General features: G+C 36.5%; 3 protein-coding genes, 1 non-coding gene and 1 pseudogene across 4 annotated transcripts; 4 read left to right on the top strand and 1 right to left on the bottom strand.

Moving 5' to 3' along the window:
* Positions 1-2,452: 2,452 nt before the first annotated feature.
* Positions 2,453-3,247, top strand: LOC140184204 (uncharacterized). Its single transcript, XM_072234510.1, has one exon. The coding sequence runs from the start codon at positions 2,453-2,455 to the stop codon at positions 3,245-3,247; it is 795 nt and encodes a 264-aa protein (XP_072090611.1).
* Positions 3,248-3,901: 654 nt separating this feature from the next.
* Positions 3,902-4,516, top strand: LOC140184203 (secreted RxLR effector protein 161-like). The gene has a single exon (XM_072234509.1). It carries the CDS (start codon positions 3,902-3,904, stop codon positions 4,514-4,516), a length of 615 nt encoding a protein of 204 aa, XP_072090610.1.
* A 1,772-nt stretch (positions 4,517-6,288) lies between these two features.
* On the top strand, positions 6,289-9,131 carry LOC112797223 (uncharacterized; annotated as a pseudogene).
* A 318-nt stretch (positions 9,132-9,449) lies between these two features.
* Positions 9,450-14,148, bottom strand: LOC112797225 (clathrin light chain 2). The gene is made up of 3 exons (XM_025840045.3): positions 13,761-14,148; positions 13,413-13,566; positions 9,450-10,118 (listed from the first exon to the last, which is right to left on the bottom strand). The coding sequence occupies exons 1-3, from the start codon at positions 14,033-14,035 to the stop codon at positions 9,750-9,752; spliced, it is 798 nt and encodes a 265-aa protein (XP_025695830.2). The 5' UTR covers positions 14,036-14,148; the 3' UTR covers positions 9,450-9,749.
* A 2,226-nt stretch (positions 14,149-16,374) lies between these two features.
* LOC112799374 (small nucleolar RNA R71) lies at positions 16,375-16,482 on the top strand. Its single transcript, XR_003200953.1, has one exon. It is a non-coding gene; the product is annotated as a small nucleolar RNA R71 (small nucleolar RNA).
* The last annotated feature ends 6,071 nt before the right edge of the window (positions 16,483-22,553 follow it).

Here is a 22,553-nt window from a genome sequence, read left to right as displayed (position 1 = left end):
CATGATTAAGTCACAAAACAGTAAAACACAAACCAGCACATCACTACCCAGAAAGATCACAAAACACAAAACAACAAAGAGAACAGCCAAAGCTAATCAATAATCATTAACCAGATAATCAATCAATAAAAACATTCAAATAATTAATCAGATAATCAGATAATTGCTTCTTGATTAATACTATCATTCATAACTGAAATTAATAGATCATTCACAAAACTAAAACAGCAGCAGTACAGCCAGAATATTAATAGCAGCACAAAATTAATACTACCAACAGCATTCAACATTCAGCAACAAAAATTATCATCCAACAACAAACAGCATTTGATTTGATTTCCATTTTAGCATTCAGCAACAAATATTACAAAACAGCAACAAGTAATCCCTAATCACACTAAACCTGAAATCAATAAAGCTAATAGAGCATAATCCCTAATTACAAAACAACAACAAGTAATCCCTAATCCATTTTTAGCAGCAGCAAGAAAATTTCAACAAAAATTTCAGGAATTAAAAAAAGAGCAGCAGCACAAAATCAATTATTTGATTTCCATTAATCCATTCACAATTTCACATTCAAAAATCAGCAAACAGAGCATAAAAGAAAGAGAAGAACCGAAAAGTGAAAGCAGTGCTAACCTTCGACGGAGACAAGGACGGCGACCAGCGAGACGACGGCGACCGGCGAACGGCGGCGACCTGCTCCAAGCCTCGAACAGAGAAGCCAGGGAGGACGGGGACAGGGGGAAGGAGGACGCCGAGCTACAAGAGAGGGCCTGGGCTACAAGAGAAGACGTGGAGGCGCCGACAGCACGGACGGCGGCGGCACTGCGGCAGAACCGTTGCAGGGAGAACCTAGGGCTTTGGTCGGGTGATTTTGAAAGTTCAGAGGGATAGTGATTCACGAAAGGGGGTGTTAGGTGGGAAAAGTATTTTCTGGTGCTTGAAGCACCAAGAAAAAAGATTCTAATTCTTGATAGGGGGTTCAGATTGCTCCAAGCAAGAAATTGTTAGTATTGTTAAGTTTGACCATGATTTAATGTATTTGCGAACCGGTATAGTTGATTGTTTGATCGGATTAGCGTTTTTTATTTTTTATTTTTTGGATAGGGTATATTGATGGATGGTTATTTTTTTTTGGATCTGGCAACATGGCCCGCACCCCTCACACAACCCATCAAAAAATACTATAACATAAACCCAAACTCCTCTAAAAGTAGCCCGAATAACTATAAACAACCCACCAAAAAATAAAAAATCAAAATGTATATTTTTAAGACAAAAAATTACTCCGTATGTGTATGGTCATCTTCTACAATGACATGAAATATTTCTGGAAAAGCTTGAAGGAGAAGGAAAATTTTTTATAATAAATTCCAAATGATTTCAAGAGTTAAATTAATTTGGCACTTGGTGTATGTAATGATGATGATGATGATGATGATGATGATGATGATGATGATGATGATGATGATGATGGTGATGATGATGATGATGATGATGATGATGATGATGATCCCTTTAATTACTAATAATAAATCCACCTTATTACAACTATCTGACCTCTATAATACTCAACTCTTGAAAGAACAATTTCCTTATTATGAAAAACCCAATCCTATAAAGATATTAACCATTGAAAAAGAGTGGTTCAAAAAAGACAGAAAAACCCTATACAAGACCATTTTCCCAAATACTTTCCATTATATTCCTATTAACCCACAAAAAACCCAAAAATTTTATGAATTCAGATAGCACTTCACCAACCATCACTGCTAATACTACTAATAACTCCATTGATCAAGATACTTGGCACTGTAGACTAGGCCATATTTTTACTAATAGGCTATTAGAAATGCAAAAACATTATCCTTTTATTGTTTGTCTCTTAAATAACACCCCTTGTGAACCATGTCATTATGCTAAACAAAAACGCATGTCCTTTAGCTTAAGCCAAACAAAGTCAGAAAAATTGTTTGATTTAGTCCATATGGACATTTGGGGACCTGTTTCCACCCTATCATTCACTGGACACAAGTATTTCTTGACTATTGTTGAAGACAAAAGCAGATTCACATGGGTCTTCTTTATGAAAAATAAAAGTGAAACTTCATCTTTTATTGAGTATTTTGTTCATTTTATTAAACTCCAACATGGCATGAATGTCAAGTGCATTCGAAATGATAATGATGCTGAATTTAAAATGGCAATATTCTATGCATCAAAGGGTATCCTCCACCAAACCTCATGTGTCGAAACTCCTCAACAAAATGGGGTGGTGGAGAGAAAACACCAAGAAATCTTAAACATAGCTAGAGCACTCTTTTTCAAAGCAAACTTACCAAAAATCTTTTGGAAGCATGCCACTGCTCATGCTGTTCACATTCTTAATAGAGTGCCTAGCTCTTTTCATAAGAACTTTTCCCTTTATCAGCTTCTTTTTAACGAAATGCCAAACATCCAACATCTTAAAGTGTTTGGATGTTTTGCTTTTGCATCAACTTTGGTTGCTCATAGACAAAAACTTGACAAACGATCACGAAAATGCATTTATTTGGGTATACAATCCGGCACTAAAGGTTTTCTTTTAATGGATGTTCATAACAAGCAGTTATTTGCAAGTCGAAATGTCATTTTTGATGAGCATATTTTTCCTTATGTTAACTCACAAAACACTGCATCTTCATCTCATTCCAGCCATATTTTACCTATACATCCTCAAAATACCGCTTCTTCCAATGATAGCACATATTTTCATAGTCTAGATAATTTCATCACTCCTGACATTACATCTAGTATCCCTCCCCCCCCACACACACATCATGATACATTTCATTCATCACAAAATCATGATAATGCCATAACAAGTGATATACCTCCTCCCACACAATCCACAACTGGTGAAAGTGCTATTTTGAGAAGGTCTACAATGGAAAGGCATAGACTAAGTTATTTGGAAGATTATCATTGTATGTCTACATCCACCTCTCTAATTCATGACCAATTGTCCACTCCTCAGAGGTATCTTATGTCAAATTATCTATCCGATGATTCTTTATCTCAGTCACACAAAGCTCTTTCAATCACAATTACAACAAATCCCGAACCAACATCCTATGAAGAAGCAATCATTCATGATTGCTGGAGACAAGCTATTAAATCTGAGTTGCGTGCTTTGGAGAATAGCAACACTTGGAAGCTCACCTCTCTACCACAAGGAAAAAAGGCAATTGGGTGCAAATGAATTTTTAAAACAAAATACAAGTATGATGGGAGCATTGAAAGGAATAAAGCCAGATTAATCGCAAAGTGGTTAACACAAACTCAGGGTTATGATTACTTTGACACTTTTAGTCCAATAATTAAGATGATAATTCTTCGAGTGCTTTTAGCCATTATTGCAAGTAAGAACTGGTACCTTCACCAACTCGATATCAATGCGACATTCTTACATGGTGACCTACTTGAAGAAGTCTACATGAAGGTGCCTCCGAGGCTGAACAGTCCACCAGGGACAGTTTGCAAGCTTCAAAGATCCCTATACGGCCTCAAACAAGCAAGCTGCCAATGGAATTCAAAATTATGCTCAGTATTGATCCAATCCAGTTACACTCAATCACAGAAAGATCATTCCTTATTCACTAAATCAACACAAACAGATTTTATATCAATCTTGATCTATGTAGATGATCTAGTCATAGCAGGAGACAACATCAATGAAATTCAACATATCAAGAAGAAGCTTGATGATCTATTCAAAATCAAGGACCTGGGAGAACTCAAATTCTTTTTAGGCATGGATGTTGCATGAAGTAAGAAGGGTATAGCCCTATATCAACACAAATACACCTTAGACTTGTTAAAAAGAGTATGGATTGTTGCACTGTAAACCAACCAGATGAACTACTCTACACAACTCTCTAAGTCTACTGGTACACCTTTGGAAGATGTTAAGCCATATAGAAGACTTATTGGGAGACTTATCTACCTTACAAATACAAGACCTGACATATGCTATGCTGTTAGCAAGCTAAGTCAGTTCTTGGATTGTGCTACTGATGAGCACTTTAAAGCTGCCCTGCACATCTTAAGATATCTAAAGCATGCTCCATCCAAAGGGTTACTGTTTGATTGCAGTTGTGATTTGTCTTTAAGAGGCTTTATCAATTCTGATTTGGGAACTTGTCCTGACACTCGAAGATCCGTGTTTGGGTATTATTTTTTCTTAGGAAATTCATTAGTCTCGTGGAAAAGTAAAAAACAACAAACCGTAGCTCGCTCCTCCTCTGAAGCGGAATATCGAACCATGACATTGGCCACTTGTGAAGGAATTTGGCTCATCTATATTCTGAACAGCTTTAGAATTACGTTAGTCAAGCCCATGACACTGTTCTGTGACAGTCAGTCAGCAAGACATATCGCATCCAATCCTGTATTTCATGAAAGAACGAAACATATAGAGATCGATTGCCACAAGGTCAAGCAGAAAGTACACGATGCAATGGAAGCCTAAAATTAATGTCAATTCCTTCCAAGAATAGATAACAGATGTTTTGACTAAGCCGTTACCTCCAGAACCATTCGAAATCTTGTGTAGTAAACTAGACATGTATAACATATACCGTCTTAATTTAAGGGGGATGTTGGTGTGTGAAATATATATAATATATTATCAGTTACTAATAGCTTGACCAGTAGAAACAAAGTCTATTAATTTAATTTGATAATGGGCTAATTACTATTGCTAGATAGTACTGTTAGTTTTTGTTTTGCTATAATAACGCGATTCAATTAAAACTATAAAATAGAGATTTTATACATTATAAAGGATGTAATCTTTTTTATCTAATAAGAATCCTGATTCTCTTTTTCTTTTTTTTTTCCTTCTCTTGCATTATAATCTGTGGCTTCGAACAAATTTTATCAGCTGGTTAAGAAACGCTGTTAAAAGAAGAGAATTTATCTTTGCGTCAACATTATGGTAGATTTGGAGGCATAGATGCCAACATATTTTTTATGTAGTCGATGTTTGGTCAGATAGGAAGACGGCGGCACTCGCAAGGTCAACGACGGATGACGTAAAAGGTTAAATGCATAATTTCTCATCTTTCAACTTCTATGAGCAGAGTCCAATCTAAAAACCTCCTCCATAGATTTTCATAAAAATTAATTGTGATGCTAATATTTATCGTGATGAGGAGTGTGCTAGTTTTGGATGTCTTTTGAGGGATTTTGCTGGTGCTTGGATTCTAGGTTGCTCTGATTCTCTTCCAGTGTGGTCCATTAACAGGTGCAAGCTATTCGCGGTTTAGCATGACCTTGTTCTGGTGTAGGAGTGTAGCATCAAGCAAATTATTTATAAAACTGATTGCCTCGAAGTATTCCTTCTTTCTAAAAGCATTTGAAACTCAAAATGCTTGTGATTGTGATCTTCCCAGTAAAATCTATGATCTCCTTTATGATTATTAACTTTAAATTTTGTTATAATTGTGTGTGTTCAACTATATGATTATTAAATTTTATTATAATTGTGTATTTTTTTAAACTATGTTAGATATGTTGGAATATAAAATATATAATGAGAATAAATTAAATAATAAAAAATATTAGGAGCGTATCAAAATTTATTGTTTAGTCATCACTCAATCATTAATTCAATTTTTAGTTCTTTTTGTCTAATAATTCAACAACACACTTTATTTCATATTTTCAAATATTGATAGCTAAGATTGTCTTTATTTTTTAGAATATGATAAGATAAAACACCGAGAACAAGACATAAAGAATAGAGACATAGAATTTAATGTTCTTGTATTTTGTTTGATAATAAAATAAAACAAATTATGAAAATTTAATTTATTCTCATTTTTTTATTCAAAAAATTTGAGAAGAAAAATATAATAATAAAAAGTATAATTATTAAAATTTAACAAGAATAATAAAAGAAAAAAATAAAAAATAAGTTATGTTCTTTATTAGTGATAGACACAAAATACACTATTTCAATATTTTTGGACACAATATCTCTATTCATATCTCATCTATCAAACACGATTTTATATTTTTATATTTTTATCTCAGTGTCTCATCTCTATAAACAAATATAACTTAACAAAGTGATAATTCTTCTAACATTCCTCTTAAACAATATATATATATATATATATATATATATATATATATATATATATATATATATATATATATATTTGGTCAGAAAACAATATATATTTATACACAATAATATAGTATGTGATTTTTTGTGATAACAACTTACCATAGTATATTTTTTTTAACACGGAGCCACGGTCTAGGCCCAAAACAAGAGGCAAATGAAAAACAGAGAAAGGAATCTGCTCTCCTACGTGCACGGTAGTGCAGAATTCCAGCAGCAGCAACCATTGAAACGCCGCTAGCCTTCCCTCCTCCAGGTATGTTGAAACGCCACTTCCCGCTCTAAATTCTTTAACTGAATAATTTGGTTTAGGATCGATGACGTCTCTTTTTGCAAAATGCCCTGTGATGCAGTTACCGAATTACTTCCAATCATAATAAGTAAAACCCCAAACTATTGTTAAACCCTGATTCCTAAATTATGGGAAACGAGTTCTACAAACTGCTAGTGTTTTTCCTCCATCATCCTTCAACAAGTAGCACGATTGGTTCTGAGAGTCTGATGCTATTTTGTTTTTGTCTACTTTGATCTCATTCCTTTGCCCGTGCTTCACATTTTTTATGCAATTTTTATGCTTCATTATTATTCACTGAATTGACATCTTATAATTATGTGCAGAACCGAAACTTGTAGTGAGAATTGGAGTCAAGTAAAAGAAGAAATGGCGTTCAGAGGCAAAGAGATGATGAAGAAAGTGTTGAAGAGAGTTGGAGAGAACAATTTGAACCCAAGAGTGAAGGAATCGCTGGAGAAATGTATACCTCGAAGCAAGGTTGTAATGGGTCGTGCCAAACGCGGTCTATTTGCCGGTAGACACATTCAGTTCGGCAACAGTTAGTGAGGATGGCGGTAACAAGTTCGTAGCTTGATGCTTTTTTAATTTTACTTTTCTTATTTGCAGCTTCTTCTTTAAATGATGTTGAAAATGTTTGTGCTTTAGCTTTTAGTTGTAGATACGTATTTTTGCGGATTCTGAATTGTTTGAATGCCATAGGTTAGTGTTACTGTTTATGTGCCTCTGTTTAACTGTTGAATTTTTTGAGAAGCGTTTTAGGATATGGTATTGGAGCTTTTTAGGGCCAAGTGGTCTTGAGTTCTTTCTTCATTTTTACATTTCAGCACTAGCTAAACTGCACTTGTGTATTGCTAGAGGCTAATGTATCTTTACTTTATACTATGTCCATGATGATATTTAAATCCTCTGTTATGAGTCTACTTGAAGTTACTTTTTAAAATGGATTTGGCTACATAATGGTATGAATGAGTATGCAGTAGTTTCAAATGGCTTCAGTCCATAATCAAAGAATAACTCCTTTACAGCCATTCAGAATGGTATAAATGGGTATTCTTGTGGTGGTACATATTTGAGTCATTTTGTTAGTACATAGTAGTGATTTATTTTCAGAATTTCAGTGCTAAAACAGAATGACTCTTTATATTTCTTATTCTCGTGATAAAATTTTATGTAAATTTTATAAAGAACTAAGATGTTTCTGTTATATCTCGGTTTATCTCTAGATTCCCAATAGTCAATAGTATAAGAACAAGGATTTATTCTTCAAGTTAGAAATAGAACCTAGTTGCTAATTGTCTTTGGATCTGCTAGGAAAGTACTGTCACGGCCCATCCCTATAGGTAAGATTTATAAAGAGAGGTGATTGTCCTCTCACTAATCGCTCACTTATTGAGCCATTGGTAACCAGATGCAATCTTGCCAATCTCACTTTTGAAGAGAGAGTTGCAACCATTAGAAATTACTGTCTATTTCATGGACTCTGAGTTGGACTAAACACTGGATAAACCTCTTCAATTGACTTGGTACCATTGGTTACATAAACCTCCTTGTTGACTTTCTTTTCTCATAGTTTGAATCTATCCCCATTGTTGATAATTAGTGTCTCAATTCATTGGATGATTCTTAAAACTTAAGTTTCTGAAGGATTCTAATTGGATTGGAGCCAGTAAATTCATTAGTCTTGCGGATGTTTAATAATACCAGTACTTTAACAGTTGAGTACATTTGTTAGGCAGGATATAGATCCAGATAGTTGTGCTTGCAGCATTACACCAGCATCTTGCAACATCTTGTTTATCACAGTAATTGATGATAATTACATAATTGTTTATCATTATGTTTGTTTAATGATCCCAACACAGTTTAGAACTTGCATATCATCGTTTGTTTCCTTGACTGTGTTGGGGCAGTTTCTTCACCTTTTAAATATGTAAGAGAAGAAAGAAAGAACAAACCAGATGTCAATATTGATGAGAACTTGTTTGTTAAATGATTTGATAGGACAAGGAGAACGTGGAAACCTAATGTCCAAGAAAAGCGGCTCTTCAGTTACATCCTGGATCGTCACATTCGGGTCAAAGTGACAACCCATGCCCTTCGTTGCATAGACAAGGCTGGTGGGATTGATGAATACTTGCTGAAAACTCCTTACCAAAAGATGGACACCGAGATCGGTGTCTTCTGGAAGGCAAAGATGGAGAAGCTCTATGAAGAGCTTGGCGAGAAGGAGGTTGTGTTCTTTGCTCCAGAGGATGAAGCCAAGTTTGAACAAGGCTTTAAAGATTTGAAGCTATCTGAAAAGGAAGCGCGTAAGGAAACCAGAAGAAAAATGTTTGCCGGGATAATCAAGCACAAGCTGATTGGGGTAGAAAGTAAAGATGGTCAATCTATTGAGGACGGCGAAGAAATCTCCCATGGTGCTCAGAAACAGTTGGTCCCAGTTTCATATGTGTTGGCTGCTGACAAGCTCAAAGTTGGCAGTTATGTTTCTAATCAATGATGTGTTACCTGATAATAGTGGTGGTGTAATCTGTATCAGCTCATGGCTGTTTCACTCAAGAGTATTGAAGCTTTTCACTCACATTGCATTTTCATGGTGTAGTTTTTACAGTCAAAAGCGGCATTCTAAATAATGAACAAAGAAGAGTATTGTCTTCATGTTGTTTCTCGGTTGTTCAATTTTGGTCCTTTGGGTTGTGTATTGCCTAAATTTTTTACTGTTTTCCTTAAGCGGGAGAATGCTTTTGAGCTTTCTGGCCATACTAGTTAAAATGACGCATAAAATAACCGTCGATTTTTTGGACATAAAATTAGATCTTAGAAGTATGCATCGTGAAATAACAATATGGTTATTGTTAACAGAAGTAACAAGTAGTAACCTATTACTCAGATCCTATATTAAACATTAATAAATTGTGTCAATCATCGATGTCTAATTAGATGAAAATAGTTACCTAATTCAAAAACACATAGAAATAGTGAGTTTTAACAATATATACTGCAAGCATAACGTGGTTAAGCCACAAACGGGAGATAGCATCCATAATAAAAGGTTCTAAGAGGAGAATATTTACCGATACATCAATTATAAAAGGTTCTAAGAGGAGAATATTTACCGATACACTATGCAAGCATAACCAGTACATATATTTACACATAAACTACTGACAGACTAGCAGACTAAGATGAATAGACGATCGCAAACTTAAGCTATCAGTTCATCACAAACTAGACAAATCATATTTACATATAGATTAATGATCTAGCATAAACTTTTCAAGATGCCGTTACAGTCTCAGGAGTTGCTGCTGGCGCACCACTGGGAGGTGAAGTATTACTTGTACTAGCACCATCAGGGGGCCCAGTTTTGGCATCCTTTTTGGATTCTGATGATGGTGGTGGCTTGGCGTTCATATGTGGAGGGGGATTATGCTTGAGCTTCAATAGTATCTGGCGCATTCTTGAAAGGTCAGTTGGCTTCCCTGGCTTTGGACCCTGAATTACCACAATAGAAGGCTTCTTCTCTTTATCCTTCTTCCCTCTTTTCTCTATAGCTGCAACTTCACGGGGTATGAGTTCGCCAATTGCCTTCCAGTAGTTCTTGTCGGCTTCAGCATGAAACTTGTCTCGGTTTTCTAAAAATAGCTGCCATACCACAGACATTGAATAAAATCTTTCAACACAGTGCCTTTAGAGTTAACAAAACTAAGATCCTAATAGAATTGCAGCTTAAAATAGCACAACATTAAGTTTATAGTTGAGGTAGTTGCACAATTTATTCTATTTTGAATAGAAGATGTAGTTGCATATATTACCACCTGTAAACATATAGCAGCTAAAAAAACACAAGACTACAAATCTACAATACAATATGCTATTAGCACAACTAAGTAATTGAAACATCAAGGGCTTGCAAGATGCTAATTCTTTCATAAACTGGTAAAATAAATTGAGTGAATGCTTACATGTGAAATTCAATCTTGTCAGGGTCAGTGAAAGTGCAACTTTAAATGGTAGTCAAAGTGTCAGAAATGAGTTAAAATTGCCTAGGCTTGAAGCAAGCATGGCCTCTCAAAATAACAAAATATGATACTTAGACTAAGCCCAGGTTTAATACATATCAAGTCTAAGACTCTGATTATCTATATCAAATACTTAAATTTTTATTCTGCTTGGTTGATGCAAAATAATATTTGTAAATCCTCACAATTTTAACCTAGTTATCAACTTAACATTTAGAAATTAACATCATATGCTTTTAAGGTCAAAATGAAAATGGCACTGAATCCATCATCATTACACTCAAGAGTCAAGAGGACCATAACTAAAATAATCTTAATCCAGCATAGTTCTATAGGATTTCACATTTGTTTTTGGATTGTTAACCAAAACTCAAGAGTATAAACATATTTTTGCATTCCCTCGTACATTTGCCAGCAGTATCCACATTTATATGCAACATTTACCAAGCATTTTGCCATTAGATAAAATCAGCTACAAAAATCAAATGATGCCATTGTACCCTACCAGAAACCAAAACATTTATGAGGCCATAAAAAATAAGCCACCATGTATTTTTTACATAAATACATATGTTGTTTAACTTTATTTTTTAATATATATTCTATATGAGTAGCTAATTTAATAGCTGTTTTTTGGATACATGTAATATGGTTATTGTAAACCAAATCTAGAAGCAACACATTTACTGTTAATCGTTTTTGTGTTTTGTCTATAGTCACTTTCAGGTATCTTTGCGACATAGCGTTCACGCAGGAAAACACCATCTTGTGAATACTGTTATATGATATCAACTGCCCTAAGCCCCTAACTATGTATATCTCCCTTTAATCACAAGATCAGTAAACAATGTAAGGCACTTATTTAAAAAAAGTGTTATTTGTGTTGGGCATCAGAGTGAGCGGAACATAATAACACAACTCAAATTTGAAAGTGCAAAAATGGTGAAACTTATACCATAGTTTATCTTTAGACAATAATATCCTTGCGATGCCACATCATCGACATATCTTTGTGATTTGCAGATGCGACTACAACCTCCAAACACTAAGTAGGGATTAGTTGTCAGCCTCCTGGCTTTCATGATGACATGAGCACCATTTGACACCATCAAAATTCCTCCTTGTATTGATCTTGTACCCTTGAGCATCCAAGAGCCCAACAAATAAATTCTTTTCTAGGCCCTTTACATGTCTCGCACAATGAATTGTGTGTATGAAACTTTTAAACATTTTGATTTTAATGGTACCAATACCCACAATTTCTAAGGAATGATCATCTCTTATGAGCACCGATTTTGATGAAATTGATTCATAGGTGCTAAACAAATTCCGATGCAAAGTCAAATTATACATTACAACAGAATCCAACAACCAAGAATAAGCTAGTTGTTCACCACCTTCACAACCAATTGCCGCTTGACTGCATAAAACATCTCCATCGCCAGAGGTATATGCACCGGGAATGGATCCTCTCAATTTTTTTTCTCTCAATTGCTTAGTCAAGTGTGATCTCTTACTAGTTACTATTCAACATTTTCTCTCACATGTTTTCTCTTGGTCCCATTTAAAAAATGTATGATGAGAGATCACACTTGACAAAATAGTTGAGAAAAAAGAAATTGAGAAAAAAAAATTAAGATCCATCCCCTATATGCAAAACATCCTTGTGAGATTGTTGCACCAAAATTTTTTATGTACTTTTCTTATTAAACCAACAATCTTTCTTTAAGTGACCTTTCTTGCCACAATTGTAGCAAGTAAAATTCTTCCTCTTCTAATACTTTGATCTAGTACGACTCTGACTCCCACTAGAGCCACGTTCCGCAGATTTGCCTCTCACCCAACAAAGCATCTGCTTACCTTGAACTCTCTGCTCGATTGTTTTTGTTTTTCCACCTGCTTTCTGATTCAAGAATAATGCCTGTGACATCACCAAATTGGAGTTGATCTGCAATTTTGTTGTTGGTGATGTTGATGATGAGTTGATCATATGAGTCTGGTAAACTCTAAAGAAGAAGCTCAACACATTCATTTTCTGTAATTGGACACCCCATAGTTGTTAGCTGTGAAAATAAAGTATTCAGATCGTTGATGTGATCTGTGACTGATGTAGACTCACTCATACGAAGAGTATAGAGTCTCCTTTTCAGGAATATCTTGTTGTGTAGCGACTTGGGCTCGTACAATTTAGTGCGTGCATCCCAAATTTCCTTTGCTATCTTTTTCTCTAAGATGCTTGACAATACAGAATCTGCCAGACTGCCATTGCCAAATGTAAGTTGGGAACAACGTTGCTATCCATCTCCTTCCACTTGTCATCGGCAATACCTACAAGTCTACCTTTAATTGTATCTAAGCAATTTTCCTTCCTCAAATTTGCTTTGATCTTCAGTTTCCAAAAGGAGAAGTTACTTCCATCGAGTTTTTTTTTTTATCTCAAATTTTGTTGCCATGGTTTTGGCACCAATCTGCTGATTTACAGCAGAAAAATTAAGAACCTAAAGCTCTAATATCACTGCTAGGCACCACAGTAATAATAGAAATATTTATTCTCAACACACTCACTAATTGTGTATTAGACATATATGTATATATTGTTAATTAAGGCTGCAGCATAAAAAATATCTTGTAGCAGTTTAGTTATTACACATTATTTGTAACTAATCATTATGCTTCATCTTTTGCCAATAATCCACCTCCAAATGAAGCTTGTGCTGTCAATACATCCCTTACCTTATCACTTGTAATTAATATGCCTCAAATTATCTTTCCCTTTTTTTTAAAAAAAAATATTAATTAATCGAAGAATAACTTTGATATCATGAGAATTTGAGCTTAGCAGAGCCACCTCAGGTTGTCATTGACATTCTAATAGCATTCAATTCAGAAACAAAATGGAAATTAATTGAGACTATACCTTCTCTCTTTCCCTGTTGGAAGCTTTCTTATTCTCAACATTAACCTCACGCTTCTTGTAGAACTCAACTTTGTACTCATCCACTTCCTCTATAATCTGCATCCTCATCTCCTTCTCCTTCTTCTCCTTCTCCTCCAATCGAATCGCGTTTTGCCTGAAACATCATCAAATTCTTCATCATCATCACATTTCACCATCAAAATTAAACCTGTAAATTCATACGTAATAAAAAATAGCCTTCGAAATATTAAAATATCTAAAAATTGGAAAGAAAATAATATTACAGTTTTTCAAAAAAAAAGAAAAAAAATCAATATTGTGCAGACGGTATGTGATCACTTCTTTCACCTTCGCCACTCCCTCAAAGCAAGCCCCTCGCCGGGAACGACATCAGAGACACCGAAACCTCTGCCAACGTCCTCCCCGTTCTGCTCCACCGAGAACGCCATGAATCCCCAGCGGCAGAATACATAGACGGCGGAGAAGGATACAAAACAATTAATATGAAGGAGAGATGGTTTTGTGTTCGGCCAAAAGGGGGGAGAAATGGTGTTTAGGTTGTGTGAAAATGAAGGAGTGAAGGAGGGTTTATATAGGAGAGGGAAAGGGTAGAGTTCGGTCATTTGAGGGTGGGTTTGGGTGGGAAAGTGGTTTGAATTTGAATGGTGAGGTAGGTGGGGTTTTATGAAGGATGGATGTGAGTGGTGAAGAGAAAGATGTGATTTGATAGGTGAAGGGTTTTTGGGGAAGAGGTGTTGAGGTGATTGGTGAATGGGTGAAGAAGAGAGAGAGTGGTAGGGTAGGTGGGGATCCTGTGGGGTCCACAGATCCTAAGGTGTCAAGGAAAAGTCATCCCTGCACCAAATGGCAAGCAAAAATGCGTTTTTAGCCATTTCTGGCGTTAAACGCCGGGCTGGTGCCCATTTCTGGCGTTTAACGCCAGCTTCTTGCCCTTTTCTGGCGTTTAACGCCAGTCTGGTGCCCCTTTCTGGCGTTAAACGCCCAGAATGGTGCCAGACTGGGCGTTAAACGCCCAACAGCTAGCCTCACTGGCGTTTAAACGCCAGTAGGTGCGTCCTCCAGGGTGTGCTGTTTTTCTTCCTGTTTTTCATTCTGTTTTTGCTTTTTTCATTGATTTTGTGAGTTCTCATGATCATCAACCTACAAAAAAGATAAAATAACAAAAGAAAATAGATAAAATATAACATTGGGTTGCCTCCCAACAAGCGCTTCTTTAATGTCAGTAGCTTGACAGAGGACTCTCATGGAGCCTCACAGATGCTCAGAGCTCTGTTGGAACCTCCCAACACCAAACTTAGAGTTTGAATGTGGGGGTTCAACACCAAACTTAGAGTTTGGTTGTGGCCTCCCAACACCAAACTTAGAGTTTGACTGTGGGGGCTCTGTTTGGCTCTGCTTTGAGAGAAGCTCTTCATGCTTCCTCTCCATGATGACAGAGGGATATCCTTGGGCCTTAAACACCAAAGATTCTTCATTCACTTGAATGATCAACTCTCCTCTATCAACATCAATCACAGCCTTTGCTGTGGCTAGGAAGGGTCTGCCAAGGATGATGGATTCATCCATGCACTTCCCAGTCTCTAGGACTATGAAATCAGTAGGGATGTAGTGGTCTTCAACTTTAACCAGAACATCCTCTACAAGTCCATAGGCTTGTTTTCTTGAATTGTCTGCCATCTCTAGTGAGATTTTTGCAGCTTGCACCTCAAAGATCCCTAGCTTCTCCATTACAGAGAGAGGCATGAGGTTTACACTTGACCCTAAGTCACACAAGGCCTCCTTGAAGGTCATGGTGCCTATGGTACAAGGTATTGAAAACTTCCCAGGGTCTTGTCTCTTTTGAGGTAATTTCTGCCTAGACAAGTCATCCAGTTCTTTGGTGAGCAAAGGGGGTTCATCCTCCCAAGTCTCATTTCCAAATAACTTGTCATTTAGCTTCATGATTGCTCCAAGGTATTTAGCAACTTGCTCTTCAGTGACATACTCATCCTCTTCAGAGGAGGAATACTCATCAGAGCTCATGAACGGCAGAAGTAAGTTCAATGGAATCTCTATGGTCTCATTTTGAGCCTCAGATTCCCATGGTTCCTCATTGGGGGAACTCATTGGAGGCCAGTGGACGTCCAGTGAGGCCTTCCTCAGTGGCGTTCACTGCCTCTTCTTCTTCCCAAAATTCGGCCATGTTGATGGCCTTGCACTCTCCTTTTGGATTTTCTTCTGTATTGCTTGGAAGAGTACTAGGAGGGAGTTCAGTAATTTTCTTGCTCAGCTGACCCACTTGTCCCTCCAAGTTTCTAATGGAGGACCTTGTTTCAGTCATGAAACTTTGAGTGGTTTTGATTAGATCAGAGACCATGGTTGCTAAGTCAGAGGTATTCTGCTTAGAATGCTCTGTCTGTTGCTGAGAAGATGATGGAAAAGGTTTGCTATTGCTAAACCTGTTTCTTCCACCATTATTGTTATTGAAACCTTGTTGAGGTCTCTGTTGATCTTTCCATGAAAGATTTGGATGATTCCTCCATGAAGGATTATAGGTGTTTCCATAGGGTTCTCCCATGTAATTCACCTCTTCCATTGAAGGGTTCTCAGGATCATAAGCTTCTTCCTCAGATGAAGCTTCCTTAGTACTGCTTGGTGCATTTTGCATTCCAGACAGACTTTGAGAAATCATTTTGACTTGTTGAGTCAATATTTTGTTCTGAGCCAATATGGCATTCAGAGTGTCAATCTCAAGAACTCCTTTCTTCTGACCAGTCCCATTGTTCACAGGATTCCTTTCAGAAGTGTACATGAATTGGTTATTTGCAACCATTTCAATCAGTTCTTGAGCTTCAGTAGGCATTTTCTTCAGATGAAGAGATCCTCCAGCAGAGCTATCCAAAGACATCTTGGACAGTTCAGAGATACCATCATAGAAAATACCTATGATACTCCATTCAGAAAGCATATCAGAAGGACACTTTCTGATTAATTGTTTGTATCTTTCCCAAGCTTCATAGAGGGATTCTCCTTCCTTCTGTCTGAAGGTTTGGACTTCCACTCTAAGCTTACTCAATTTTTGAGGTGGAAAGAACTTTGCCAAGAAGGCATTGACTAGCTTTTCCCAAGAGTCCAGGCTTTCTTTAGGTTGAGAATCCAACCATGTTCTAGCTCTGTCTCTTACAGCAAAAGGGAATAGCATAAGTCTGTAGACCTCAGGGTCAACCCCATTAGTCTTGACAGTGTCACAGATTTGCAAGAATTCAGTTAAAAACTGATGAGGATCTTCCAATGAAGTCCATGGAACTTGCAATTCTGTTGCATTCGAGAAACTAATTGAGGCTTAAGCTCAAAGTTGTTTGCTCCAATGGCAGGGATAGAGATGCTTCTCCCATAGAAGTCGGGAGTAGGTGCAGTAAAGTCACCCAGCACCTTCCTTGCATTGTTGGCATTGTTGTTTTCGGCTGCCATGTGTTCTTCTTCTTTGAAGAATTCGGTCAGATCCTCTAAAGAGAGTTGTGCTTTGGCTTCTCTTAGCTTTCTCTTCAAGGTCCTTTCAGGTTCAGGGTCAGCCTCAACAAGAATGCTTTTGTCTTTGCTCCTACTCATAAGAAAGAGAAGAGAACAAGAAAATGTGGAATCCTCTATGTCACAGTATAGAGATTCCTTGAAGTGTCAGAGGAAAAGAAAAGTAGAAGACAGAAGTAGAAAATTCGAACTTATCAAAGAAGATGGAGTTCGAATTTTGCATTAAGGGATAGTGTTAGTCCATAAATAGAAGGATGTGAGAAGAAGGGAAGTGATTTTCGAAAATTAAGTAAAGATTTTTGAAAACATTTTTGAAAAACACTAATTGATTTTCGAAAATGAAAGTGGAAAAGAAATCAAGTGATTTTTTGAAAAAGATTTTGAAATTAGAAAACAAAGAGATTTGATTGAAAACTATTTTGAAAAAGATGTGGTTAAGAAGATATGATTGGTTTTAAAAAGATGTGATTGAGAAGATATGATTTGAAAAACATTTTAAAAAGATTTGATTTGGAAAATTAAAAACTTGGCTAACAAGAAAAGATATGATTCAAACATTAAACCTTTCTCAACAGAAAAGGCAACATACTTGAATTGTTGAATCAAATCATTAATTGATAGCAAGTATCTTTAAAAATAGAAAGAAATTGATTTTGAAAAAGATTTGATAGAAAGTATATGATTTGAAAAAGATTTGATTTTGAAAAACTTTGAAAACTTGAAAAAAAAATTTGAATTGAAAACAAAATCTTCCCCCTTGTGCCATCCTGGCGTTAAACGCCCAGAATGGTGCACATTCTGGCGTTTAACGCCCAAAATGCTACCCTTTTGGGCGTTAAACGCCCAACCAGGTACCCTGGCTGGCGTTTAAACGCCAGTCTGTCCTTCTTCACTGGGCGTTTTGAACGTCCAGCTTTTTCTGTGCAATTCCTCTGCTGTATGTTCTGAATCTTTAATTCTCTGTATTATTGACTTGAGAAGACACAAATTAAAAAATATTTTTGGATTTTTAATAATAAAGAATAATCAAAATGCAACTAAAATCAAATAACAATGAATGCAAGACACCAAACTTAAGATGAGACACTAGACTCAAACAAGAAATTTTTGGATTTTATGATTTTTTTGATTTTTTTTGTGTTTTTCGAAAATTAAGTGAAAAAAAAGAAAATAAAGGTATCAAAATTCTTAATGAGAATTCCAGGAATCAGTGCAATGTTAGTCTAAGACTCCGGTCCAGGAATTAGACATGGCTTCGCAGCCAGCCAAGCTTTCAAAGAAAGCTTCGGTCCAAAACACTAGACATGGCCAAAGGCCAGCCAAGCCTTAGCAGATCACTGCTCCAAAAGCAAGATTGATAAAAATCAATAAGCTCTTGTGATGATAAGTTGAAACCTCGGTCCAATGAAATTAGACATGGCTTCACAGCCAGCCAGACTTCAACAAATCATCATGAAACTCTAGAATTCATCTTCATGAATTTCGAAAAAAAATAAATACCTAATCTAAGCAACAAGATGAACCGTCAGTTGTCCAAACTTGAACAATCCCCGGCAACGGCGCCAAAAACTTGACAGCGCGAAATTGTGAACAATACTTTTCACAACTCTCATAATCCTCGGTCATGAACCCCAAAAACTTGGTGTTCAATATCATGGCATTAACACAACTTCGCACAACTAACCAGCAAGTGCACTGGGTCGTCCAAGTAATAAACCTTACGCGAGTAAGGGTCGATCCCACGGAGATTGTTAGTATGAAGCAAGCTATGGTCATCTTGTAAATCTTAGTCAGGCAAACTCAAATGGATATGGTGATGAACGCATAAAACATAAAGATAAAGATAGAGATACTTATGTAATTCATTGGTAGGAATTTCAGATAAGCGTATGAAGATGCCTTCCCTTCCGTCTCTCTGCTTTCCTACTGTCTTCATCCAATCCTTCTTACTCCTTTCCATGGCAAGCTTAAGCAAGGGTTTCACCGTTGTCAGTGGCTACCTCCCATCCTCTCAGTGGAAATGTTCAACGCACCCTGTCACGGCACGGCTATCCATCTGTCGGTTCTCGATCAGGCCAGAATAGAATCCAGTGATTCTTTTGCGTCTGTCACTAACGCCCCGCCCTCAGGAGTTTGAAGCACGTCACAGTCATTCAATCATTGAATCCTACTCAGAATACCACAGACAAGGTTAGACCTTCCGGATTCTCTTGAATGCCGCCATCAGTTCTAGCCTATACCACGAAGACTCTGATCTCACGGAATGGCTGGCTCGGTTGTCAGGCGAGCACTCGGTTGTCAGGCGATCAACCATGCATCGTGCAATCAGGAATCCAAGAGATATTCACCCAATCGAAGGTAGAACGGAGGTGGTTGTCAGTCACACGTTCATAGGTGAGAATGATGATGAGTGTCACGGATCATCACATTCATCAAGTTGAAGAACAAGTGATATCTTAGAACAAGAACAAGCGGAATTGAATGGAAGAACAATAGTAATTGCATTAATACTCGAGGTACAGCAGAGCTCCACACCTTAATCTATGGTGTGTAGAAACTCCACCGTTGAAAATACATAAGAACAAGGTCTAGGCATGGCCGAGAGGCCAGCCTCCCAATGATCTAAGAACTAGATGTCCAAAGATGATCAAAGGATCAAAAGAAATCCCAAGATCCAAAGATGAAAATACAATAGTAAAAGGTCCTACTTATAGAAAACTAGTAGCCTAAGGTTTACAGAGATGAGTAAATGACATAAAAATCCACTTCCGGGCCCACTTGGTGTGTGCTTGGGCTGAGCATTGAAGCATTTTCGTGTAGAGACTCTTCTTGGAGTTAAACGCCAGCTTTTATGCCAGTTTGGGCGTTTAACTCCCATTTTGGTGCCAGTTCCGGCGTTTAACGCTGGAATTCCTGAGGGTGATTTTGAACGCCGGTTTGGGCTATCAAATCTTGGGCAAAGTATGGACTATCATATATTTCTGGAAAGCCCAGGATGTCTACTTTCCAACGCCGTTGAGAGCGCGCCATTTGGGCTTCTGTAGCTCCAGAAAATCCACTTAGAGTGCAGGGAGGTCAGAATCCAACAGCATCTGCAGTCCTTTTCAGTCTCTGAATCAGATTTTTGCTCAGGTCCCTCAATTTCAGCCAGAAAATACCTGAAATCACAGAAAAACACACAAACTCATAGTAAAGTCCAGAAAAGTGAATTTTAACTAAAAACTAATAAAAATATACTAAAAACTAACTATATCATACTAGAAACATACTAAAAACAATGCCAAAAAGCGTACAAATTATCCGCTCATCACACGATTATTTAGTACATTACTATGCAAATTGTTCATTGTTGCCATCTTTTTGTGTTGTTTAGAAGGTTGTTTCTCTGGAGGCCTCTCAAAATATGGAATTTGGTGCTCCGGTTTGCTGGCATGAGCGCCAATAAGCTAGTAGCTGCATGTCTTTGTTAAGCTCATTCGGTAGCAGTTAGAATCTGTTGGAAATGGTTTCAAGTACCTTTAATATTTTTCTTCATGGTTATAGGATTTCAATAGTTATTCATTTGTCAGCAATTGTAGATGAAGATGATATTTTTCAAAGACGCAAATGCTAAGTGTGATGTTTTTGTTGTTAGCAACGGGTGGCTTTATTCTCTAAAGATATAGGTATCCGGTGTGTTCGTAATTGTTACAAGAAATTAGACTTGATTAATTTCAATGAACCAATTTAATCTAGATAAGTTCCGATGCTTTGTTGTATAAGGAGCTTGATTAATTTCATTTGGTGTGCAGCTAGTCGCTTTAGATAGTAGTTACATGTTTATCTTTACTTAGATGTGTTGGATGTTCATTTATCTATGAAATCGGATGTTTACTGTAACTGCATACGTGGATGGTTGTTTTCGGGTATTCAACCCTTGTAAACTGTAGCAGGTACTCAAAACAAATTATAGTATATTGGTTCAAGAACAGTGATAATGAAGTCAACACTTATCAGATTCAAGTAATGTCAGCTTGAAATACAAAAGAGATATCCCTGTACTAAGAAATAGTATACTGGATGTTCGGTTCACCATGTATCTAGATGGTTACTTTCATAAGAAAAATAGATGATCATTTTCGACTCACTCGTCAGTGTCATGCTTGAATTCTTTTACACCAACAGATTCACATAAGTTCTAAAAAAAGGGATCCACCACAAAAATGTCATCCCAATGTGTCATAAATAAATTCCAAAGACTCTAACTAGTAAATAAGGTAAATATTCAAATCTTATTAAGTACGTTATCTTAAGTATGCTAAGTTTTTCTTCCTTTGAACTTTCTTCCTTTTGGCAATCCTTCTGTACGTTATTTCAACGTCCTCGTGCTCGGAGCCGTAAATGGTGATCTCACTTCCTTTTTACCCATTTGATTTATTGCTTGGACTGTAGGAGAATGTATGATTGAATCGCCGTGAATAAATACTCACTCAATAGATTCTCTGCAATCCAAGTGAATATTCTTTTCAATTTATAATCAAGTAAGAAAAATTAAAACAACATGAGACATAAAATTGTATTCATTCCAGCTGCTAATAAAAAAAATAGCAGCCCATGTAGAGAAAGAAAATCTTCAGCAAAAATTTAACTGGATTTAGAGACCAAATCAACCAATTATAAACACAACAATGAGCAAGGTAAATAAGAATCACACAGCACAACAACATGTTATCACCAAACAACAATGGCTACAGCAAAAAATAACCACCACAAAATAAATTAAAGTAACCATCAATTTCAGTAAATGTCAGGACTGAATATCTAAGACTAGAACCTGCTTTTCAACACCATATATACACTAGTTTACGTAGAAAACAGAGACTCTTTTAGCATTACCTTTTAAAAAGGTGTTGTCACTACAATCAAATCAAAATAGCAATCCCCATTATGAAAAATGACCATCCAATTGCCTGGAAAACTAACCATCCGACATGTAATTGATCTCATCATGTGTACATTGAATTAGTAGCAAATACAAAAAAAAAGCATACATCTAATACCAATGCAACAACTATATATGAAAGTACTAATTAATTAAGGGAAAAGAAATAAAATAAAATCCCCTCGTTTCTAACACTCGACTCTCATTCTACCCTCAATTCCAGCAACAATCCAAGATGCTCTCAAAATCAATTCCAGGAGCATTTAACAATAAAAAATAATCTCATAATATATATAGTGACATAAAAAATTCAAAGACGATCACTCATGAAGATCAAACCTCACAATTTCTCTTTTGTAACCATCTATAAATGAGATAAAAAACTAACTCATGAAGACATAGCAGCAAATACGAAATCCAACCATCCAATCCCCTATCAAAGTGACCATCCAAGTTCTACAAATGAAATTATTAACAACTCATGAGGAGGAGTACAGCCATCAATTACAAACACACCAAACACAACCACATATCATGCATGATCTATCAAAACAAAGTATCCCAATTTAGCAAGTAATTTAATAACCTATTTGATAGTAGTTAGTATAATAAATAATTTGTTATTTTCAATAAAAAATTGAGAGATGAAACTAGCTAGACAATAGACAGAGCAAGTAAACAGAGATATGGCA

The sequence above is a fragment of the Arachis hypogaea genome, chromosome 4 (assembly GCF_003086295.3).
Source record: "Arachis hypogaea cultivar Tifrunner chromosome 4, arahy.Tifrunner.gnm2.J5K5, whole genome shotgun sequence".
NCBI lineage: Eukaryota > Viridiplantae > Streptophyta > Magnoliopsida > Fabales > Fabaceae > Arachis > Arachis hypogaea.
The sequence above is the reverse complement of the archived record's forward strand: the minus strand, read 5'-3'. Positions and strand labels throughout refer to the sequence as shown.

What these genes read in the sequence shown, in the direction of transcription:
- LOC140184204 (XM_072234510.1), top strand. Translation starts at nt 2,453, where the DNA reads ATGCCAAACATCCAACATCTTAAAGTGTTTGGATGTTTTGCTTTTGCA.
- LOC140184203 (XM_072234509.1), top strand. Translation starts at nt 3,902, where the DNA reads ATGAACTACTCTACACAACTCTCTAAGTCTACTGGTACACCTTTGGAA.
- LOC112797225 (XM_025840045.3), bottom strand. Translation starts at nt 14,035, where the DNA reads ATGACCGAACTCTACCCTTTCCCTCTCCTATATAAACCCTCCTTCACT. An exon ending in GCTTTGAGGGAGTGGCGAAG is followed by an intron (nt 13,567 to 13,760) that starts GTGAAAGAAGTG and finishes ATGATGTTTCAG; the next exon opens with GCAAAACGCGATTCGATTGG. An exon ending in CCAACAGGGAAAGAGAGAAG is followed by an intron (nt 10,119 to 13,412) that starts GTATAGTCTCAA and finishes GTGGTATGGCAG; the next exon opens with CTATTTTTAGAAAACCGAGA.